The following is a 19,102-nucleotide window of genomic DNA, read 5'->3' on the forward strand; positions in this document are numbered from 1 at the left end:
CCCCTGGCTCAGTGCTGATCCACCAGCCATTGCTTAACACGCCCTCTGCTGAACCCCCACCCAAAGGGGTGACCACTGACCTCTCTCAGAGGCGCACGCTGGGCCCTGGATTCTAACCCCATCGTTGTCAGTGACCAGAGAAAGCAGAAGGGAGTCCAGCTCCCACAGACCACTCACCTCCAACCCGCAGGGCCCCCCACTCGCTCACCCTTCCCAGCGGAGTCCAGGGGGGACCAGCTGTGCTCAGGTAGGTAGGCAGGGTCCCCTAGCTCATCAAGCGCCTACATGCTGGGGTGCATCTCGCCCCTCTTGAGCCGAAGAAGAATGGGCCCTGAGTGAGGCAGCTCCTGCCCTTTTGTAACATTTATCCCCCTTTGTCAGGTGGCTTCCTGCTCAGCCTCCTCACGTGGTTCCAGACCCCCTGATCACAGGTGGCTTGACCCCTGATCCTCAGAGGTATTTAGGTGCCTAACTCCCATTGGCAACAGATGCCTTTGAGGATCTGAGCCTTCTGACACTGCCAGGCAGCCTCTAACCCAGTTCTCCTGGTTGGAAGCCAGTCTATTGTTTAGAGCAATTCTATTTCAATGGGCAAGCACTCCCAATTTAACGACCTGCTATTTCCAGCCTTGGTTCGCTTCCGCCTTGGACCACTACAGCTCTGCTGCAGTTTTGGTCCCACACGGATGCGAATGGACACCAGAGAAAAGGCTGCACCTTCAAAATGGAGTTTTCAGCTCGATACAGATACGTCCAGAGCGCTCATCATCTCATACCGAATTCCTGCACTGTTCAGAGAACGTCCCCAGATCGTCACAGGCCCAGAGCGAAGGAGGCCAGGTTCAGCTGCAGATGCTGAAGTTTGGATAGGCATGTCTAAAAAGCCACAGTGGGCCGGGTCGGATCTCAGGGACACAGTGAAAATGCAGAGGGCTCTGGCATCCCATTGCCTTGTACCTTGTGTTGTCACTCACGCTGGAACAAGGGGTACAATTCTACTACACCAAGGCAGTAACATTTTACTTGGGTATTTACATGGCCCCCCAATACTCAGTTGTCTGAGCATTTCACTATCTTTAATGCACTCTGTGAGGGCAGTTTTATCATCTCTGGCTAGACTAAGGTCTCAGGCCCCACAACTCCTCCTGCTTTCCACAGCAAGCACAAGGTGCAAGTGAATCAGTCGCTGCACAGAAGCCAGTAGTTACTTCAGATTCACACCAGGAAGGGAGCTGAGAATCCAGCCCTTGAAATGAAAACTGAGCAAAAGAAGAAATAACTCATGTTTTAATTTCCTGGTTAAACGCAGATAGCGAAGCTGCTTCCTCTTTCTGGGAGTTTGTACTCGTGTTCACAGAAATGCACTTATCTGTAATGCAAACATTTTTCCGGGCCCCATTTTTTGATCTGAATGGTCCACAAAAGTCCAGACACCAAATGGCAAGTTGGGGGTATTCACCGCTCAGCATCAGGGGGTCTGATGGAATTTCTAGTTGGGTTTTTTTTTCAGTCTGCGCACCGGGGAATTCTGACCCCCTCGGGGCAATGGTGCTGGGCCTGACTGGGAACTCGTGACTGCGTCTGACAAAAAGGCCCACCACGAGATCACAGCTTGATTTGACTCGGCAAGTTCACATGGGCTGGGTTCAGGATGTCACGCCAGCCCTAGGGCCAGTGCAGTTCCCTGGTGCCAGCAGCAGAGGGTGCCGGAGTGCAGACAAGGCAACACCTGTTGGTCCAGTTCATTGTTGCCCCGAGGCCCTTGACACCTGCAGCCACATGCAGCATCTCGGAAGGGGCCATGCTGGGGGCAGAGCAGGAACAGAGCATGGGAGGACCAAAGGGGAGAGGGCGTGGTCAAGCTGGGAGGGGGCATGGTCAGGGCAGAACTGTCCCTCCAGCCCTATAGCAGGGATGCATGTTAGGCCAAAGACCGCCTGAAATGCAAACCCCATGTCCCTCTCCATGGAGGGGGCTGACACAAGGAGACAGGGCAATTTGGCCCCTGTCTTAGCTCTGGCCCCAAGACGTTTGCTCCAATGGTTTAGCAGACTCGGTGACCTGGAGGCCTCTTCTTTGCTAGCGTAGACGCGCCCAGAGTCTGTCGGCCAATCTCGCATAGCTGGGCTGAGCGCTGCGGCTGAGAGGGGGGTGTTGTTTACATAAACACCATAGTCTGTAGCAGATTTGCCACAGGAATAGTCCACCAGCAGGGTATCAACTGTGCCTTCAGCCTCCTATCCCATGCACTTCCTAGCATGCAGGCCTGATTCCCCAGAGCCTTGCACCTTACCCAGCCATTTGCACCGGTGCAAACTGAGTGTGAGACGCTGCTGGTTCCACGTGCTGGCGTTTCACGCTCTGGTGAGGTGCCACGGAGAATTACATTCAGGGGCATGAGGGTACCGCAACTCTAAATGAATTTGCTGCTATTCACAGTCCTCTCTGAGGAAGAGACGGGGCTGGATCTTTCATGGAAAAGGTGGAAGGGGAAAATAAGACAATGCAAAAGTCAAAGGAAATGACTCACGCCCCGAAACCATGGCACCTTTGTCAGGTGACTCATTCTGAGGACGATGAGGCACAAGTAGGTTGGTGGGGGCAATGGGCCTGGGGTCTGGTTTCAAAGAAAACAGTATGATTTTTTTGTGGGGGAGAAAAGAAAGCCCCCCCCCCAGTGTTGTTCTATTTGCTAAGCAAACTCTCCTTAGCAACCCACCCGGCACTCCTGCCATGAAATAGCAGGTGCTGATCACTAGATCATTCTGCAGCGCATGTGCATGCACACACACACAAGTGTGTTTGTGTGTCACACATGTGCTCATGTGTATGTGCACACACAATGATTTATGCTGCTGCTGCTGCCTAGCACTGAACTTTTCGTGGCTGACATTTCCATGGGGTGGATCTTTTTATAGTCATTGTCTGCAAAAAAGCAAGGTGCTATTCGTATGCTCACACCTCCCTCACAGACGTGGGATTTCTGGGGGTGGAGGATGGTGTGCCGGGGGTTATAAATGGAATATCCTGTCCCCACCACCCCCAACTGCTGATTGAGCAGTAGACCATTCCCCCAGCCCCTCTGTGGCTATGACTCAAGCCCCTGCTCTGGGCCAGGGGCCGTGACCTTAGAGACATGAAATTACATTGGGGGCTTGCCCAGATTTCAATCACCAGGAAGCTGCCCTGGTTCCAACCTGGCCTTTAGGGCCCCTGGTATAATTAGAGCTGCCTCTGGCCTCACCCCTACTCTGGCCATGCCCCCTACTCTGGCCGGGCCATTGACTGAATTAGGCTGACTCTCTATAACCCAGCTGTGAGCAGTGCCCATGCAGGGGCTTGCCCTGGGCCAACTAACCTGGTTTTACTTATCCCAGGGCAATATCTCTGTGTCAACCAGCTCTTAGTTTCCTGCCTCGGTTCTGCTGCCTAAGGCGGTGCTGTCGGGATTCTGTCACCAGAGCTGCGCAGGGGAGGCACTTGCTGGACACGCTCCAGCTGCCTCCACATCGGATCTGGCCACTGGGCTTTAGAGGTACCAGCCACTTCAGATGAGCACATTAGACAGACAAGCTGCTCGCCGTACCGGCATGGGGTATTCAACCAGCCTTCATGGACTCCTCTGCTCTGTGGAGCAAATCTGCCACGTGGCCTGGCTCCCTCTCCTTTGCCGTGAGGCCCCCAACAAACTCGGTGAGCTGAGACCTGCCCATCAGAACCTGGACTGGCTCACTGTTTCCTTGTGCTGCCCCATCTGTCTGTAGCCACCTGTAGTCTCTTGTCTTCTGCTGTAGGCTCTTTGGGGCACGCCTCATCTTTCTGTTGTGTCTTTACAGCACCTAGCACCGTGGGGGGCTTGGTCCACGAGAAGGGCTCCCTCCGGCGCTACCGTAAGACAAATAAACTATCGGCCGGGGGAGCGGTGTATGGCCCAAATGGGGTAGGGGAATTTCACTGGCTTTTTCTGAGCCTCAGAAATGTTCAGTTGTTCCAGGGAGCCTGGGGGGAAGGTGGGGTTGATTTATCTGGCCCTCCCCTAGCTACTGATCCAAGACTTGCTCCCCCCGCGGGATCTGAGCTGCTGATTGTCCGCAGAGCCCCGTGAATTGGAATAAAGTCCAACTGCCCTGCAAGGCCTTTTAAACAAGTGTCTCGTGTGTGTGTGTGTGTGTGTGTGTGTGTGTGTGTGTGTGTGTGCGCATGCGTGCGTGTGTGCGTGTGTGTGTGTGTGTGTGTGTGGCGTTGTAGGTAAATCTCCAATTCCCTCTGATTTGGCTCAGATAATTCCCCCTGAAATTGCAGCTCTGGGCTGCTGCCTGGGTGGAGCACGACCCCTAATTGCCGGCTCCGGGTGGGGTGCAGAGACCATGTGCCTCCCTTTTCTGGTTGGAGCCCCCTCTTGGGGCAGATTCCTGTCATCACATGTTCACTGTTATCTCCTTTTTCCCAGCTCCTGGGCATTTTTCCTGCCTCTTTTTTTTGGTTGGGTTGTTGCTCTTTTCCATGTATTACACTGACCCTTCTGCCTCTGGTTTCCCTCTTGACTCCAGTCCCCTTCACCATTCAACTGCTCTGTCATCAACAGTGCTAGGGCCAGATCCACAGCTGGTGGAAAGCCCCGTTAGTCCCCTGGGGAGCTCCAAGCTGGGGAAACGGAAGCCCGCAGAGGGGAACTGACTTGCCTACCGACACACAGAGCGTCTCGGGCAGAGCTGGGACTGGCCTCAGGTCTGCCAAGGCCCAGCTAAGTGCATTGTCCGCCAGACTAAGGAGCCTCACAGTCAGAGTCACCCTTGACGAATGACACCATGTCCGAGAGCAGGTGGCAAAGTTCGCAGGGAACAAACAACAAAGGTGCAATGGAAAAAAATAATGCAGAGTGAGGGGGGAGACTCCACCAGGGAGGGAAAAACATGCTCCGTGATGCAAGCTCTCCATAATTAGATTTCTGCCCCATGGTCTCATCTCAAACATATCCTCTGTGTCTGCCTTAATGGAGCTTAATTAGAGAATGAACCGGCTTTACTCATGAAGCCCACGCGGGAGGGGACCAAGGAGGGGCAAGGGTTTCAGACGTGCAGCTCGAGGTGTGTCACAGACTAACACTGCTCAGCGTGATCCATCAAGGGGGACACTGGCCATCAGCACAGGCCGACTGGGTGGGGAGGGCGTCTGAGACCCAGCTCTTCTCCTGGGGAAAAAGGAGAAAATACAGGATGTTTCCAGTGCCACGCAGTGCTCAGAGAGGTGTCCAGAAGACTCCAAACCCCTCCATCATCATTTCACTCCCCTGCATTCTTTCCACTCTCACCCACCTTCCTCGTTTTCCCTTTTAGTTAAATATCTTCTTGTCTTCCCTTGTCACGACAACATTCCCATTGGTCATAGAGGGAGTGGAACCCTTTTTCATCACCTTTAAATTAGGGGACAAATCTGGAGGGAAAATAGGGGCCTGGAATCCAGTCTAGATAGAAACGGATTAAAAGTAGCTTGAACTAACCCCACCCTGGCTAACTGGCATGTTTTCTATAATCACATTTTCCTATTTTTCAAGTGGTTCTTTCCCCGCTTTGGGTAGGTTGGTTCACACACCAAGGGAAACTGACTAGGGGAGCCGCTCTGTGTAGGTGGGCTGCTCTGTGCCAGGAAACGGAGCCAAGTCACTGATTTCAGAGAAGCAGCCGTGTTTGTCTGTGTCCACAAAAAGAACAGGAGCACTTGGGGCACCTTAGAGACTAACAGATAAATAAATGTGTTAGTAATCGTGCCACAAGCGCTCCTGTTCTTGTTTCAAGTCACTGTGGCTCCTAACTGGGGCAAGGGTGTGAGCTCCTCGCTTCCTAACTCCCATTGTGCCTAAACCTCGGACTGCCAGATGCTGGGACTGGACGACAGGGGCTGGATCACTGGATCATCGCCCTGTTCTGCTCGTTCCCTCTGGGGCACCTGGCACTGTCAGAGACAGGACACCGGGCTAGATGCACCATTGGTCTGAGCTGGTACGGCCGATTGCAAGTTCTTATTTCAGGATCTGGATCTTTGTAGCTATACAAGGGAAACAATGAAACTAACTACACCCCAACAGAGCTGATTCTCAATTACACTGCCCCACCCACCCCCGCCCACCCGACCCGTGACTTGTCTTCACGGCACCGTTAGCTCCACGTCCCTACGCTCGTGTTAATTCCCCTGCAGCCAGCCTAGCTTGAGTGAGACCTGTGGCACAATCACCACTCACACTGCACAGAGCACGGGCAGTCGCGGCACAGTGTCCACAAATGTAGGCAGCATTTGAGCTCCAACCCACCCCCTGCTGTGCCCGGTTGAGTTTAAAGCACCACTCCACTGTAGCTAACACTTCAGTGAAGGCCAGGCCTGATACATTTATGGCAATAAGCTAGACGGATGTAACTGCATCACACTACTGCTTGTACAGTTTTCATTATAGCAGTGTGGTTAAAGCAGTTTACTTGTGTGTGTAGCCAAGGCCGTAGCGTAAATGAAAAGCTGGCCTTCTGTGATCATGTCGTGCTCTTTAAAATTGTAACAGGAAGTCTGGCAAGATGGGGAAGGTTATAGGGCAGAAACTCCACAGTGCAGCCAGAAGGAGAATGCATTTTCCCTTACTGGGATAAAGTTTCCTGCTCAGTGTTTGAAGAAACTCTCTGCGGTGGTCACATGCTCCATCTCCCCCCTGGCAGTCTGTTCTGAGATTCTTTGCACCCGCTGGAAAAGTGTGCACAGCCCATGATCACTGAGTGAGCTTAGAGGAAAAAGCAACTTCCCTCCATCACCCCATCTCCTCCCCAACTACGCACACACCCAAACCCACAGCTGGTGGTTTTAAAAACAAACAGGTGTAATGTACAGGAACCAAGAATACTGGGGGAAACACTGTTACCCTCGCCTCTGCCTGTGTCCAGCCCAGCCCAATGGTAACAGCTGCAGCACTGAGTAGGCAGCAGCTGAGAATCAGAGTTTATATCCCACAGAGCTGACACCATCAGAGTTCATGCGGACAATGAGATCTTTACCTGGGAAATAGGCTCCCTTGCTTAGATCTTTAGAAGGAGCTAGGAACTGGTGGACTGAATCAGACCCGTCATGGTCCATCTATCCCAGTATCCCATCTCGGACAGTGGTCCAGCACCAACTGCTTCAGAGGAAAGTGGAAGAAACGTCACCCTAGGCACAGGTGAGGTATTCTGCCCCTCATGATAAATTCCCTCCTGACTGCTAAATAGTTAGAGACTAGCTTAAGCCCTGAAGCATGAGGTTTAATAGCCCTGTCAGGATTTTCTTCTATTGGCATTATCACCCGTTTTACAGATGGGGAAACTGAGGCACAGAGAGGGGATCTGACTGGCCCAAGGTTATCCAGCAGCAAAGCTGGCAACAGAGTTCCAGTCTAGTGCTCTAACCACTAGGTAATGCTGCCTATCGGGACCATGCTGCCCTTCCCATATTGGCCTGGTACAGTACAGGCTGAGAACAACCAGCGCAGAGAAATCTCTGTTTCAATTTAGTAACAAAGTCACAGGCAAAAGAAGGAAAAGGAAAATGTCAAACGTGTTTATTTTATATAAAAAAAAATTTGTACAGTTTTAGTTCCTATATTTATGAAAAAATCCCCAAAGTTCCTAACATGGCCATAATGCTTAGATTCACTGCAAACTGTAAAAACAAACTTTTTATATATTAAAAAACAATTTTACATTTTACAATTTTCTACATGCATGCACAAGGTATCAGCTCTGTAAAAATCAAAACAAAACAAAAAACCTAAAGAACCTTTTTCCCCCTAAACTCAGAGTGGAAAAACAACCCCCCTAAAACCTCTACATTTACAATCTCACTCCACTGAAGGGTCTGTATTTTTTTTTTAATTTTTGGAACTAAAAAAAAACAAAAACACAACAACAACAACAAAAACCACCCTATCCCTGTAAATGTGCACATGGAAACATGACAAGATGGTCACAGCGACGGTGACTGATCCATAAAACAGTGTCGGCGAAAGATCCCCCTGGAGAATCAGGAAAGGATACACACAGATGGACAGATTAACAGATCATCTGTAGGAGAAGAAATGGTGAAGGTAAGGTAATCGCCCTAATGGTGGAAGGTAGCAGCAATGGAAGCAGATGTTTGCATGAAGCATCTTCGATGATCCAGATGTTTTAACTGGATCCTCTTGTCCTTGGAATATTGAAGTTTAGGGTTTACAGCTAAGGGCTTTGTTTTCTAGGGGAAGGTAAAGGATGTAAAGGGGTCTGGGAGATTGGAGTGATGGGCTGGGATTCTCGGTGGTCCTGCGCTTTATCTCGTCGCTGACACCTGCTATGCATTGGTGTAAAGCTAGGTGCAGAGCAATGAGGAATCAGGCTCTAGATTCTAATCGTGGTTAAACAAGTGTAAATCCAGAGTCACTTCACTGACCTCTGTGCTGTGACACTGATGTTTGGAATCTGGTTTCTGATCTCAGTGAAACTGGTGTCAATCCAGAGTCTCTCCAGTGACTCTTCATGAGCGTTACTGGGATCGGAATCTGGCCCGAAGGAAATGAAGTCAAGAGGAAGTGAGGCAAGATACTAACTGAGCCAGATAAAGGGAGGTGGATCTCATGGTGGGGATGATCCAGCAGGGAGGGATGGGGAAGCCGGCAGCTTGGTGTCGTGATAGGAAGGCCAAGGTACAGAGATCCAAAGCAGGGTGGAACGGAGATTGAAATAAAGGGTTAAAAGCCCTGGAAGCCTAAAGACAGTCAGACTGGTCTCAGCTGCACCTGTGCAAATCCAGAGTGACTCCACTGATGTCGCTCCAGATTTACACCAGTGTAACCAAGCTCAAAACCGGACCCGTGTGGTAAGCGAAGAGGATGCTTTGGGAAGAGGGAAGAAAGAGAGGGGATGAAATTCCCTTGCTGTGGAGAAGGGCTGGCATAGAGCAATTGCACCAGCGATGTCCCACCAATGCTGTTTGAAAGGGTTTAGCGGTGCATGGACTTCAGCATAGGGTGATCTTCAACCGCATGGTGAATCTGGTGCTAATTAAATCAAAGAACAGTGAGAGAACAGGAGAAGGAAGAGAGCAGAGTATCTTTGTACAGAGTTGGAGACCCAGATCCACAGCGGGGGTCAACCTACCCCCAAGCCAAATTTTGACCCCAAAAAGGGCCATGAAATCCACTAAGGACTTTGCTGTTGATATTATGTGGAAGGTGCCCAGACACTAAGGTGATGGGTGGCAAAACAACATCCTATGACTGATAGGTGGACTGATGGATAGATGTTACGGCAACTGGACCAGCTGGGGGGCTAGCTTGGAGGAGCTGAGCTCAGAAAGGCAGTTGATATCCCAGGGCTGTTAGAGAGGTTGGGAGTTACCATGATTGTAAACCTCTGAGCAACAGCATGGAAGAGGGGGAACCCCTACTTTTAAAAATAAAAGGAAAAATTTAACCACAGATCTGACTTGAAGAGAAAAATAGTGTCAATTTCCCCTCACGCCCCCACAAGTCACAGTCCTTTAATAATTTTAGTGCTTTAAAAAAAAAAAAAGAAGAAATCACAGTGACGAAATCTGGCGAGCCCTACAACCCCCCAACCCCGACAGCGACCCGACATTTCTGAGTACCCTCAGTGCCCCGGTGTTCCTCTCACACCAAACACACACAACCAGCCTTTTGCAAATGACAGCGGCACAGACGGTAGAAAGGACCCAGTTAAAACCCGTGAGGTATTTGTAACCAAAAAGACTTTGTGTCGGTTTGACTTAAAAAACAAACAAACAAACAAACAAAAGTCAGACGAAAACTTGGCAAGCGAGGGGCCCATCGTAATGTTGCCACTTGCGGTTGGGGATGCCAGGCGGCGGGTCTGGCCCAGGCCTCTCCCCAGCACTGAAGTTGGCATAGGCAGAATTCATACAGGCCCTGGGAAAGACAGACAGACAGACAGTTCTAGTCTCCACTGGGTGGGGAGTTCTAGACACAAGCACCAGCTGAGTGGGGGGACTCGGTACAAAGCCGGAGGCCGGGGCACGGTAACGAATTGCAGGTTTCTGATTCCAGGCTCCAGAGGACATGGGAGGGAAGAAGGAATGAATCTTTGGGGCCTTAGGAGAGACACTCCTGCTGGACCTGATCCTCCGCAGCCTTGCACCCTGCCTTGCTCAGATCCTGATACTTGTGCATGTGAGCAGTCTCCTCGTGCCCACTTCTCCATCACCCTGTATCTGGTGCATTCCAGGCCTGCTCCTGCTCCACTGAAGTCATTGGGAGCGTTGCCATGGATGCCGACAGGCACAGGGTCAACCCTTTGCTGCACTAGTGCGATGCAGGTGTGAACACACAACCATTCTGGTTTGCACTCACTTTGCACTAGCAACCTTGCGTTCACAACAACACCGGGCGCCACAGAGGAGCAGGCCCAATGGGATAAAGCTCAGCGTGTGCGTAGGAGCTGGCAGGGTCTGGGCCCTGGTCACTGAGGCATGTGCAAAGTCGGGTGCAAGATGCCAGCGGATCAGAACGGCTGCATCTCACATGCTCACTTTGGGCTGGAGTAAAGAGGCAGGAAGGTCAGGAATTGGGCCCCTGGAGAGTCCCGCAGGAGCCGGATTGGGCCCTTGATGCACGCCCAGCAATGCTGCTCCACAAACAAAATGAAAGGAGGAGACCAGGACAAAGTTTGCTAGGAGGAAGCAAAAATTATTTTTAAGTCAAGTGACTTGGCTTTCGCCCTGGTCCATGGACAAGAGCTCGTGCAGGGGGCCAGCTGGCGTGTTAAAACTAATTCAATCTACAGAGGGTGAGTAAGAGAAATGGACCTGGAGGCCTTCGTCTCTAGATCCGACCAGCTCCGTTTGTAACCAAGCCAAGAGCTGGATTTCATTAGCTGTGGCCAGCCCTGGGAACCCGCTGCAATCTCTGCATTTCTGTCCCCTTCTCGCACCAGCCCTGGAGACAAAAGAACCTGATTCTCCAGCGCCCTGGGTCACCAGTACAAAAGAAGGGCAAAGACTGCCAGATCCAGAGGGGGAGCCTTTTACACCGGGCTGTGCAATGGTGCAAGGGACCGTGCGAGGCTTGGGGCACTGAGAACCAAGGCCAGAGATGCTGTCGTCAGGCTCTGTGGACAGTGCAGGAGGAAGAACAGAACCCAGCTCGGTCCGACACTCGCCACTGCAGGGTTCATGGGAGCAATTACTTGTTTGCATCCGTAAAGCCGGCAGATACAGGAGCACAGCTGGAGGGGCTGTTTTCGCACCAAAGGTGCATGCGATGATGATAGGCCCTGAACCAGCAAGGCTATTAAAGCACACGCCTGACTTCCAGCACAAGAACAATTCCATTTACATCAGTGGGCCAGAATCTCAGCAGGTGTAAATCAGCAGAGTTCCATTACAGTTAATGGCTCTATGCTAGGTTACACCCGCTGTGGGGTCAGGGGAAGAATGGGCTAGTGGTTTGGCCACTGGGCCTGCAAGATCTGGGTTTGAGCCCCTTTTCCACCACAGATACCTTGGGCAAGTCACTGAGCCGCAGAATGGGGACAACAGCACTACCCGACCGCACGGGGTGTGTGAGCCCCCAAATGCCGTGGTGATGGGGGCCATGTAAGTACCTTAGGGAGGAAAAGTTCGGCATGTACCTTGCTGAGTCATGACCTTTAACAAAAGCAAGAGCCACAGCTGCTTTACTTGCCTGAGGCTGGGGATGATTCCTAGGACATGGGAGAGATCTGGTGCGGTTTTTCCTATAAATCTCAACTGCTAAACCAAGGCTCAGCCTCCAGACAGAGAAAAGCCTGAGGCCTCGGCACAAGTAGGATGAGTCATTCTGCTCATCTCCTGCAATTCAGCACATTCACCAACCTTATCATGGAGGGGAGCCTGATTCTCCTGGACACAAAGGCCCCTTTATGCCACTCCAGCAGTGTAATCCTACTTGGCATCCACTTTAAGGCCCCCTTACACTGCCGGAGTGGGGTAAGGATGCCCGTGGAGTAAAGGAGGAATTGGACCCAGTTAGTCAAGGAAGTGGAACTGGTCCGGTTTGAGTTTCTATTTACAAAAAACACAGGATTCCATTACAAAGCACAGAGATCAACACACACGGAAAAAATCGCTATTTAAAAAAAACTTTTAAAAACTAGTCTTCTTGTTGTTGTTAAAAAATGGATCTGGAAAACCCCAGAGAAGAGCCAAAGAGGAGGTTCCTATACCAGAGTCGGCATCGTTGGTTCGTCTTTTCCTGCCTGCAGGTGGAGCAGGGAGGTTTCAATAGCAGCCACGATACTGGAGGGACGTTTGCAAATGCTCCAAAACCCTCGCGTGTGGGGATTTAAAAACACACTCCAAACATCCGGGGAAGTTGTAAAAAAGGCCAGAATCGAGATAATAATAAAAAAAGAAACTGAGACGATTCCTCGGACCCAGCCGCATTTGGAGATGCTGGTGAAGGAGGGAACAAAAATAGCCCTTGAGTTTTGGCACCAAATGAGGGATCTTCTTCCTGCTAAAACGCCGGCCTTCGCGCGACACACCTTCCGACCTCCTGGGAGATTGCTACAAGAATCTGGGTTTTGGAGACAGCAGAGACAGGAAGGGGAAAGGGCTCTGCCCCTGACCCCCAAATGGGGGGCAAGCAGAGATGGAGGAGGGCAGAGAGAGGACAAGGAGCCCTAGGGCATGCACGCTGGCTCTGGGAGGTTCCTACAGAGCTCTCCCTGCATGATGGTCTCTCTAAGCTCTGGTCATCAAAAAAGGGAGAGGCCTGGATGCAGCTCGTTCCTCCTCAGGCATGAGCCTATAACCTAACCCGCCCCCTTTGCAGTTCACACCGAAGTCTCTGACTGCAGCCTCATGACAAACTTATGTGACTTGGGGTCCACAAACTCCTCAGAGAGCTTGAAGAAGGGGATCTTCTTCGTGCTCACCACCAGGCTGAAGTCTTGGCGCTTGAGGACGAAGACTACCCCGTCCTTCAGGCCGCTGGTCACCGGCTCCTCGCTGACCAGCGTCCACTGCTTGGCCAGCCAGCGGTCCTTGTGGTACTGGATGGTGGGCCCAGCGCTCAGGTACCTCTCGAGGAAGGCCTGGGGGACAGAAGAAGAGACAGGAGGGGCATTCTCAATGGATAGTGGTCTTTGGTGAGGCACCACTGGCTACCTGGTGGGTCAGGCCAGAAGGAGGCCTTGCAAGGTCGCCATGGAAACACATCAGCTCCAGAACAACATCTGCTTGTCCGGCCTTTATCATAACAGCAGAGGGGCCGGGGGCAGAACCTGACCTGGTGTCAATCAGTGGAACTTCATGGAACATGGCCCAAGGGACTCTCACGGTCCCTGACCACATGGCTCGCACCAGGCCTCGACTTCCAACTCTGTCCTCCAGCTGTATCCAGGTAGGGCCCTTCCAACTGCATTCCCCAGCTCTCCTGCCTCTGCTATCCCAAGGTGCACTGCACCATGCAGAAAAGCACCCATGGGTCTCTCTGCCCCCAGGGGCCAGAGGCTAAGATAGTATGGGATAGCTGGCTAGATCTTCCCAGCAGCACTGGTACAAACCCGGTAAGGAGGGACTGGCCTACATGGCCGATGCACGGCTATGTTGGGAAACAAAGCTGCTGCGCGGTTGTGTTGAACCGCAATACAGCCTGGGGACTTCATACGGCGTCTCTCAGTGCTGAAGTCGCTGGAGCGACAGGCTCTGAAATACAGCCCTATGGTATAGACGGAACCAGAGCTTTTGGCTGCTGTACTTCTCACCTGAAGCTCAGCTACCTCCGCGATGGACGGACCCTCGACCCCAGAGCCAGCCAAGATGGGGAGGAGAAAAGGGATGCTGGGCAATGGCTCAGAATCCATGTTAAACATGGATTCTGGTTTCATGGTCTAACCATGAACGTGCAGAAGTAATTCTCACTGGAGAAAAGTCTCCGGGGGTGGATTACAGGTCTAGGGAGCAGGAGTGAGTTCGGGCTGGCCCACGGGAACTAGGGCTTCCCCCATCGACCCCCGAGCTCCCCAGCCTACCCCTTCTCCCTCCCCGGCCCCACCCCACCCACCTACCTACCTTGGGAGTCATGTCGTGGGTGATGCAGAACTCCAGGTGCTGCAGGATGCTTTCCATGGTATGGTACGGCTGCTGCTTCGTGGTGCGCAGGTACTTCTGCATGGCCCGGGCCATGGAGGCAAAGATCGCCTGGGCAGCTTCTCGTGGGTCCATGATTTCCCTCGGATTCTTCTGGTCCTCCTCCTGCAGCCGCTTGATGTGGGTGAAGGCTTCCTCCACGGCTACCACCAGCCTGGCGAGAGGAAGGCAGCAGTGGTGACCCAGCTGGCTCTGCTTGGAACCCCTGCAGACCTTCTGGAGCCTGCACCTGCCCCAAGCTGGCCGAACCTGTCCTGTACCTCAGAGAGTGGCGACCTTGCTTAAAGACCCAAAGTCAATCCCCAGTCACGACCCAACCTGTGAGGACTCTAGGGGGATTTGACCTGCTGTGGGACAAAGAAGCTTAGGGGGAGCTTCCCCAGCCAGACGAGATGTGCAGCCCATGCTACGTGGTCCGTCTCTCTGTCTCCCAAGCCGAGAGCCGCATTGCTGGAGGAACCGCAGGGTTTGTCTGTGTCCAGCAGCCTCAGGACAGAAGCTTCTTTACACCCAGCCCAGCCCAGCCCTGCCTCCTCTCCACCACTAGGGAGCACTGCACCCGTCGACTTCCGTACCTGGCGCGGCGCTTCCGCACCCTGCGTTCGTGCTCAGCCTCCTCGTAGTAGTACTCGTTGTGGCTGTTGTCGCGCCTCCGGGCGGCCGCAGCGATAACGGCCCGTGACTGGCCCGTGGAGTTGTTGGTTGTGTTTTCTGGAAGGGGAAGGAGTGGGGTGGGGGGGTTAGACACAGGGAGAGAAGTCACAGGAGCAGGCAGCGCCAGCCACTAACTAGAACTAGCCACTAACGCAGGCAGGGGAGGGGGCACGTCATGCAGCATCACGCTGAGATTTCTAGAGCCGTTGGCAAACAGCACCTACTCACGCCCATCACCCGGGCTGTCTCCGAAAGCCGGGAGCGCCCCAACGTAATAGCACCCTGGCAACTTGTGCTCAGCCCCTCCTGGCTTGCACCTGTGCGACGAGCTCACCAGGCACAGTGAGCCGCTGTGGACTAACACTGCAGACGGTGGAAGGGAAGACACCTGCAGGGTTTTAAGTCTCTGCAGCTTTGTCTGTCAACGCTGTAGCCTGGCCTGGCACCAGAACACTGGATCCAACCGCGTGTTCAGATCTAGACTGCCCACTGCCCAGGTTTCTAGGTGGACCTACCTTCAAACACATCAAATATTAACAGGCTACTGAAAATCCCACCCTCAGGCCTCCTGCATCAAAGCCTTGTCTACAGTCAGAAAACCGTACCCGTTTAATGACATGGCTCTAGTTAATCGGGTGTGAATCCCCTATTGTAGACACACTTAAACCGGTTCAGGTGATCTCAGTAAGTTACCAATAACCTCTTCCACTGGGGGGGGGGGGGGTGGTAATAAAACTTCTGTGTTGGTGTGAATATATGCATTCAAATCCGAAGCCATTCCCAGCAAGACAGAGAATAATTCCGCGCTCAGGCAGAGGAGAAGGAGGAGAGGAAAGCTGGTAATAAAAGGGAGCTTTATCAAATAAAATCCGCTCCTGCTAACCAGAGCCGAGGCTGGGAGCAAGGTGAGAAATAAACTGGCTGATTTCTCGCCTCCTTATAACATCACTAACGTCAACGGGGCTCCTGGGCTGGAGAGTGCGGGGAAACCGAGTAAGGAGAGAGAACGATGAGGGTGGACGGGAGAGGGACCCAAGCTCACCCTCGCCGAGCGAGTACACCTTGAACCCGGACATTTTCTTGGACAGGACGGATTTTGGCAGGTTGAGGAGGGCGGGGTTGTAGACGGGGAAATCATGGTAATAATTCTCCAGGATCCACACTGCCACGCGCTGGATACTGTGGGGAGAGACACAGCCAGGGCACGGGGAGGGACACAAAAGTACAGGTTAGACTCGCGCTGCCGGGGAGGGGAGGGGACGCACGTACACAGTAGGAGAAGAACAAAAGGGAGACTGATGTGCTGGATCTGTGAGTCACAGCAGAGATGCGGCATCACCACGCCATTGGGATGGAGCTCTCTGTCCAGTGGCAGCAGCAAATCCCAGCCACGACAGTACAGACTGACCGATGGCCGGCCTCTGTACGGTGACTGCAACTAGGCCTCAACTTTGATTGTTTTAATCATTTCAAGGGATAATATCCAAAGCTGGTTTTAAGCATCTGTAAAGATTTTTTACTGAGTTCTATTTTCACAATGGCAGGAAGAAGAGGGGGCAAACAGGTCATAAAATAATTATTTAATGGCAGGCATTGGACGTTCAAAAAGCCAAAGCTTTGTAATGGTTAAACACAAGCTGTTGACATCATATGTCAAAAGAAACAAAGTAAATCTCCTTAAATCCAACTTTACTAAGTTCTCAAGCAGCAGTTTTCTTATTTTGCCTGGCTGTCAATTTCTGTGATCCCGGAAGAAGTGTTTTCAGGTGTGCTTGCAGGAGGACAGAGAAATTGACGCTTACTGGAATTTACTGATAAAAATCTAACCCTATCAAGCCTCCCTACAAGCCACGGGCAGGGGATTCGGCGCAGGCCCTAGAAAGTCCCTGCAGCTGGAGCTAAAGGAGACATGGCATGGATGCGACTGTTACTGTAGAGACAAGGTAGGTGACTAATATCTTTTATTGGACCTAATTCCACTGTTGCCGCAGGTGCAGATCTATGCAGCAGGGGACAGTAGCGCATGAATGTTCATGGGCGGACACACGCACTTCCTCCAAGCAGGTGTGGATACAAAATGCATGCACGGGCCTACAAACACACACACTGCCGCCACTCCCCTCCCTGAGATTGCAGCAGGCAGCAGTGTGCGCAAACACACACACAGGTCTAGTTCCCTCTAGCACAGAGCAACATTTTATACACACACACACACACCCCTTTCCCCCCAAGCATGGGACAGTCACACATACACCACCCAGCATCGGTGGTGGGACACACAAAACACATTCACCTACAATTTTCCCATCCCTGGGGTAAATTGTGCACACGCGCGCGCACACACACACACACACACACACACTCCCCTTCCTCCCCAGCAGGGGGCAGTTTCTCTCTCTCTCACACACACACACACACTCTCTCTCACTCCCCTTCTCCCCCAGCAGGGGGCAGTTACACACACATACACACACACACACACCCCCCTTCTCCCCCAAGAGGGGGCACTCACACACACATACACACACACACACACCCCTTCTCCCCCAAGAGGGGGCACTCACACACACGCGCCCCCAGCACAGGCATCACCGCCCTCCCGCCCCCAGCCGCGCCGCCCCTCACCTGAGGTGGCCCACGTTGTAGAAGCGGCTGGCCCCGTCGGTGGAGCGCACCACCTTGAGCGTGAACTGGGGCTGCAGCTGGCGCAGCTCCAGCAGCACCACGGCCAGGTAGTGGACGAAGAGCAGCGCGTCCACCAGGGAGACGGCGTACTGCACCACACCCTGATAGTTGCGGTCGCGCGAGTCCAGGATGCGCACGCCATAGAAGAGCCAGTAGGAGACGACGAGGAGGAAGACGAGCACCATGAGCAGGGCCCGGAAGACGAAGACGCGGGGGAAGAAGGCCTTGGGGCGGCGGAAGAAGAGGGCCCAGCTGCCCAGCAGGAGGATGAGGAGTTTGAAGGCCACGGAGATGAAGAGCCCCTCGCAGGGCGTGCCGCAGGGCTCCAGCTCCTCCCGCCACAGCAGCTGGGGCAGCAGCAGGAAGGCGAGCGGGGTGAGGAAAGAGAGCAGCGCCAAGGCCCCACCCAGCGAGACGCCCACATGGCGGGAGCAGTCCAGGCGGGCGCTGTCCTCCATGTCCTTGGTGATGCGTGTGAGGTCATCGTGCGAGATGCTGTGCTCAGAGGTGCCCGTCACCACCGTGGTGGTCTCGCCCCAGTTGTCGTCCTAGAGGGGCAAGGAGGAAAGGGTTATGCATGGGGGCTGGCCTGTGGGAACAGACTCTGCCAGCCCCCTGCCCAGGGTCAGACTCTCCCCCCACCCCCGCCCCATGGGATCAGAACTACCCTCAGCCCCACAGGATTAGACCATCCAAGCCCCACAGTATCAGATCCCCATGGCCTTCCAGCCATGCCAGATCAAAAGAACTAAGAATCAGTCCAGTTCCTTGGTTTCCAACCACAGATCTCAAAGCCCTTTGTGAAGGAGGACAAGATCATTGTTTCTATTTTACAGAGGGGAACACTGAGGCACAGCCTTGCCCCGGGTCACACAGCCAGGCCTAGAACCCAGGCATCCTGTTTCCCTGTCCCGTTCCCAGTCCAGGGGACATGCTGCCTTCCCCTGCAAGTGACGCCTGACTGGCAGCAGCAGATAAACTCTGAAATGGGAACGTTAAAAGGTTTCCACACAAATCCCCTTCGTAACAAGGGGAAAAGCAACTACGTTCATGTGCCAGTCCGACACTCACCCCTTCTCTGCTATGCGAGGCCACAGTGCCCCTTTAAGCACAAGAGGAGAGGGCCTGGAATTCAGCACCCACACCCAGCCCTCTGAGCCTGATGGGTTAAATTTTCAAGTCCGATCTCAAAATGCCCTCACTGACAACCAGTGAAATCACATCCCCCCACCACCATAAGCTCCTGACACCCACAGCACCTCCTCCTCCATGGGCTGGTACCACGGGCAAGGTTCACTGGCAACCTTTGCTGGCTCAGTACGTTTATTTTGGGTGCAGGTGTGTGGTAGTACAATGGGAGCACCCTTGCTCAGAGACCTGAGATTCACCACAAGCCCTTTAAAGGAGACTTGAAACCCAGCTTTCCTCCTCGGGGTGCGGATATATTTGCTCGTTAATTACTAGCCTGAGCAAAGTCCTTACCCCTTTGGGCATTACTTTGCAGTAGATGGCGCGTAGGCCAAATCTAGATTGGGAGGTGCTTTTGAACGGACCCCGAAAGCTTTATATTTACTTCTTATTATCGTTATTTTCTCTGGAGTCTGGA

General features: G+C 52.8%; 1 protein-coding gene across 1 annotated transcript in view; it reads right to left on the reverse strand.

The window, feature by feature from the left end:
* Window positions 1-7,581: 7,581 nt before the first annotated feature.
* Window positions 7,582-19,102, reverse strand: part of VANGL2 (VANGL planar cell polarity protein 2) — a 43,067-nt gene continuing 31,546 nt past the window's right edge. The window contains exons 5-9 of the mRNA XM_050930729.1: window positions 17,437-18,044; window positions 15,854-15,990; window positions 14,733-14,868; window positions 14,080-14,311; window positions 7,582-13,100 (exon numbers count right to left, since the gene is read on the reverse strand). Coding sequence (XP_050786686.1) covers window positions 12,840-13,100; window positions 14,080-14,311; window positions 14,733-14,868; window positions 15,854-15,990; window positions 17,437-18,044 — 1,374 coding nt within the window. The 3' untranslated portion in view covers window positions 7,582-12,839. The remainder of the gene's footprint in view (window positions 13,101-14,079; window positions 14,312-14,732; window positions 14,869-15,853; window positions 15,991-17,436; window positions 18,045-19,102) is intronic.

Source organism: Gopherus flavomarginatus, chromosome 20, assembly GCF_025201925.1.
Source record: "Gopherus flavomarginatus isolate rGopFla2 chromosome 20, rGopFla2.mat.asm, whole genome shotgun sequence".
In the NCBI taxonomy this organism is placed as follows: Eukaryota; Metazoa; Chordata; order Testudines; family Testudinidae; genus Gopherus; species Gopherus flavomarginatus.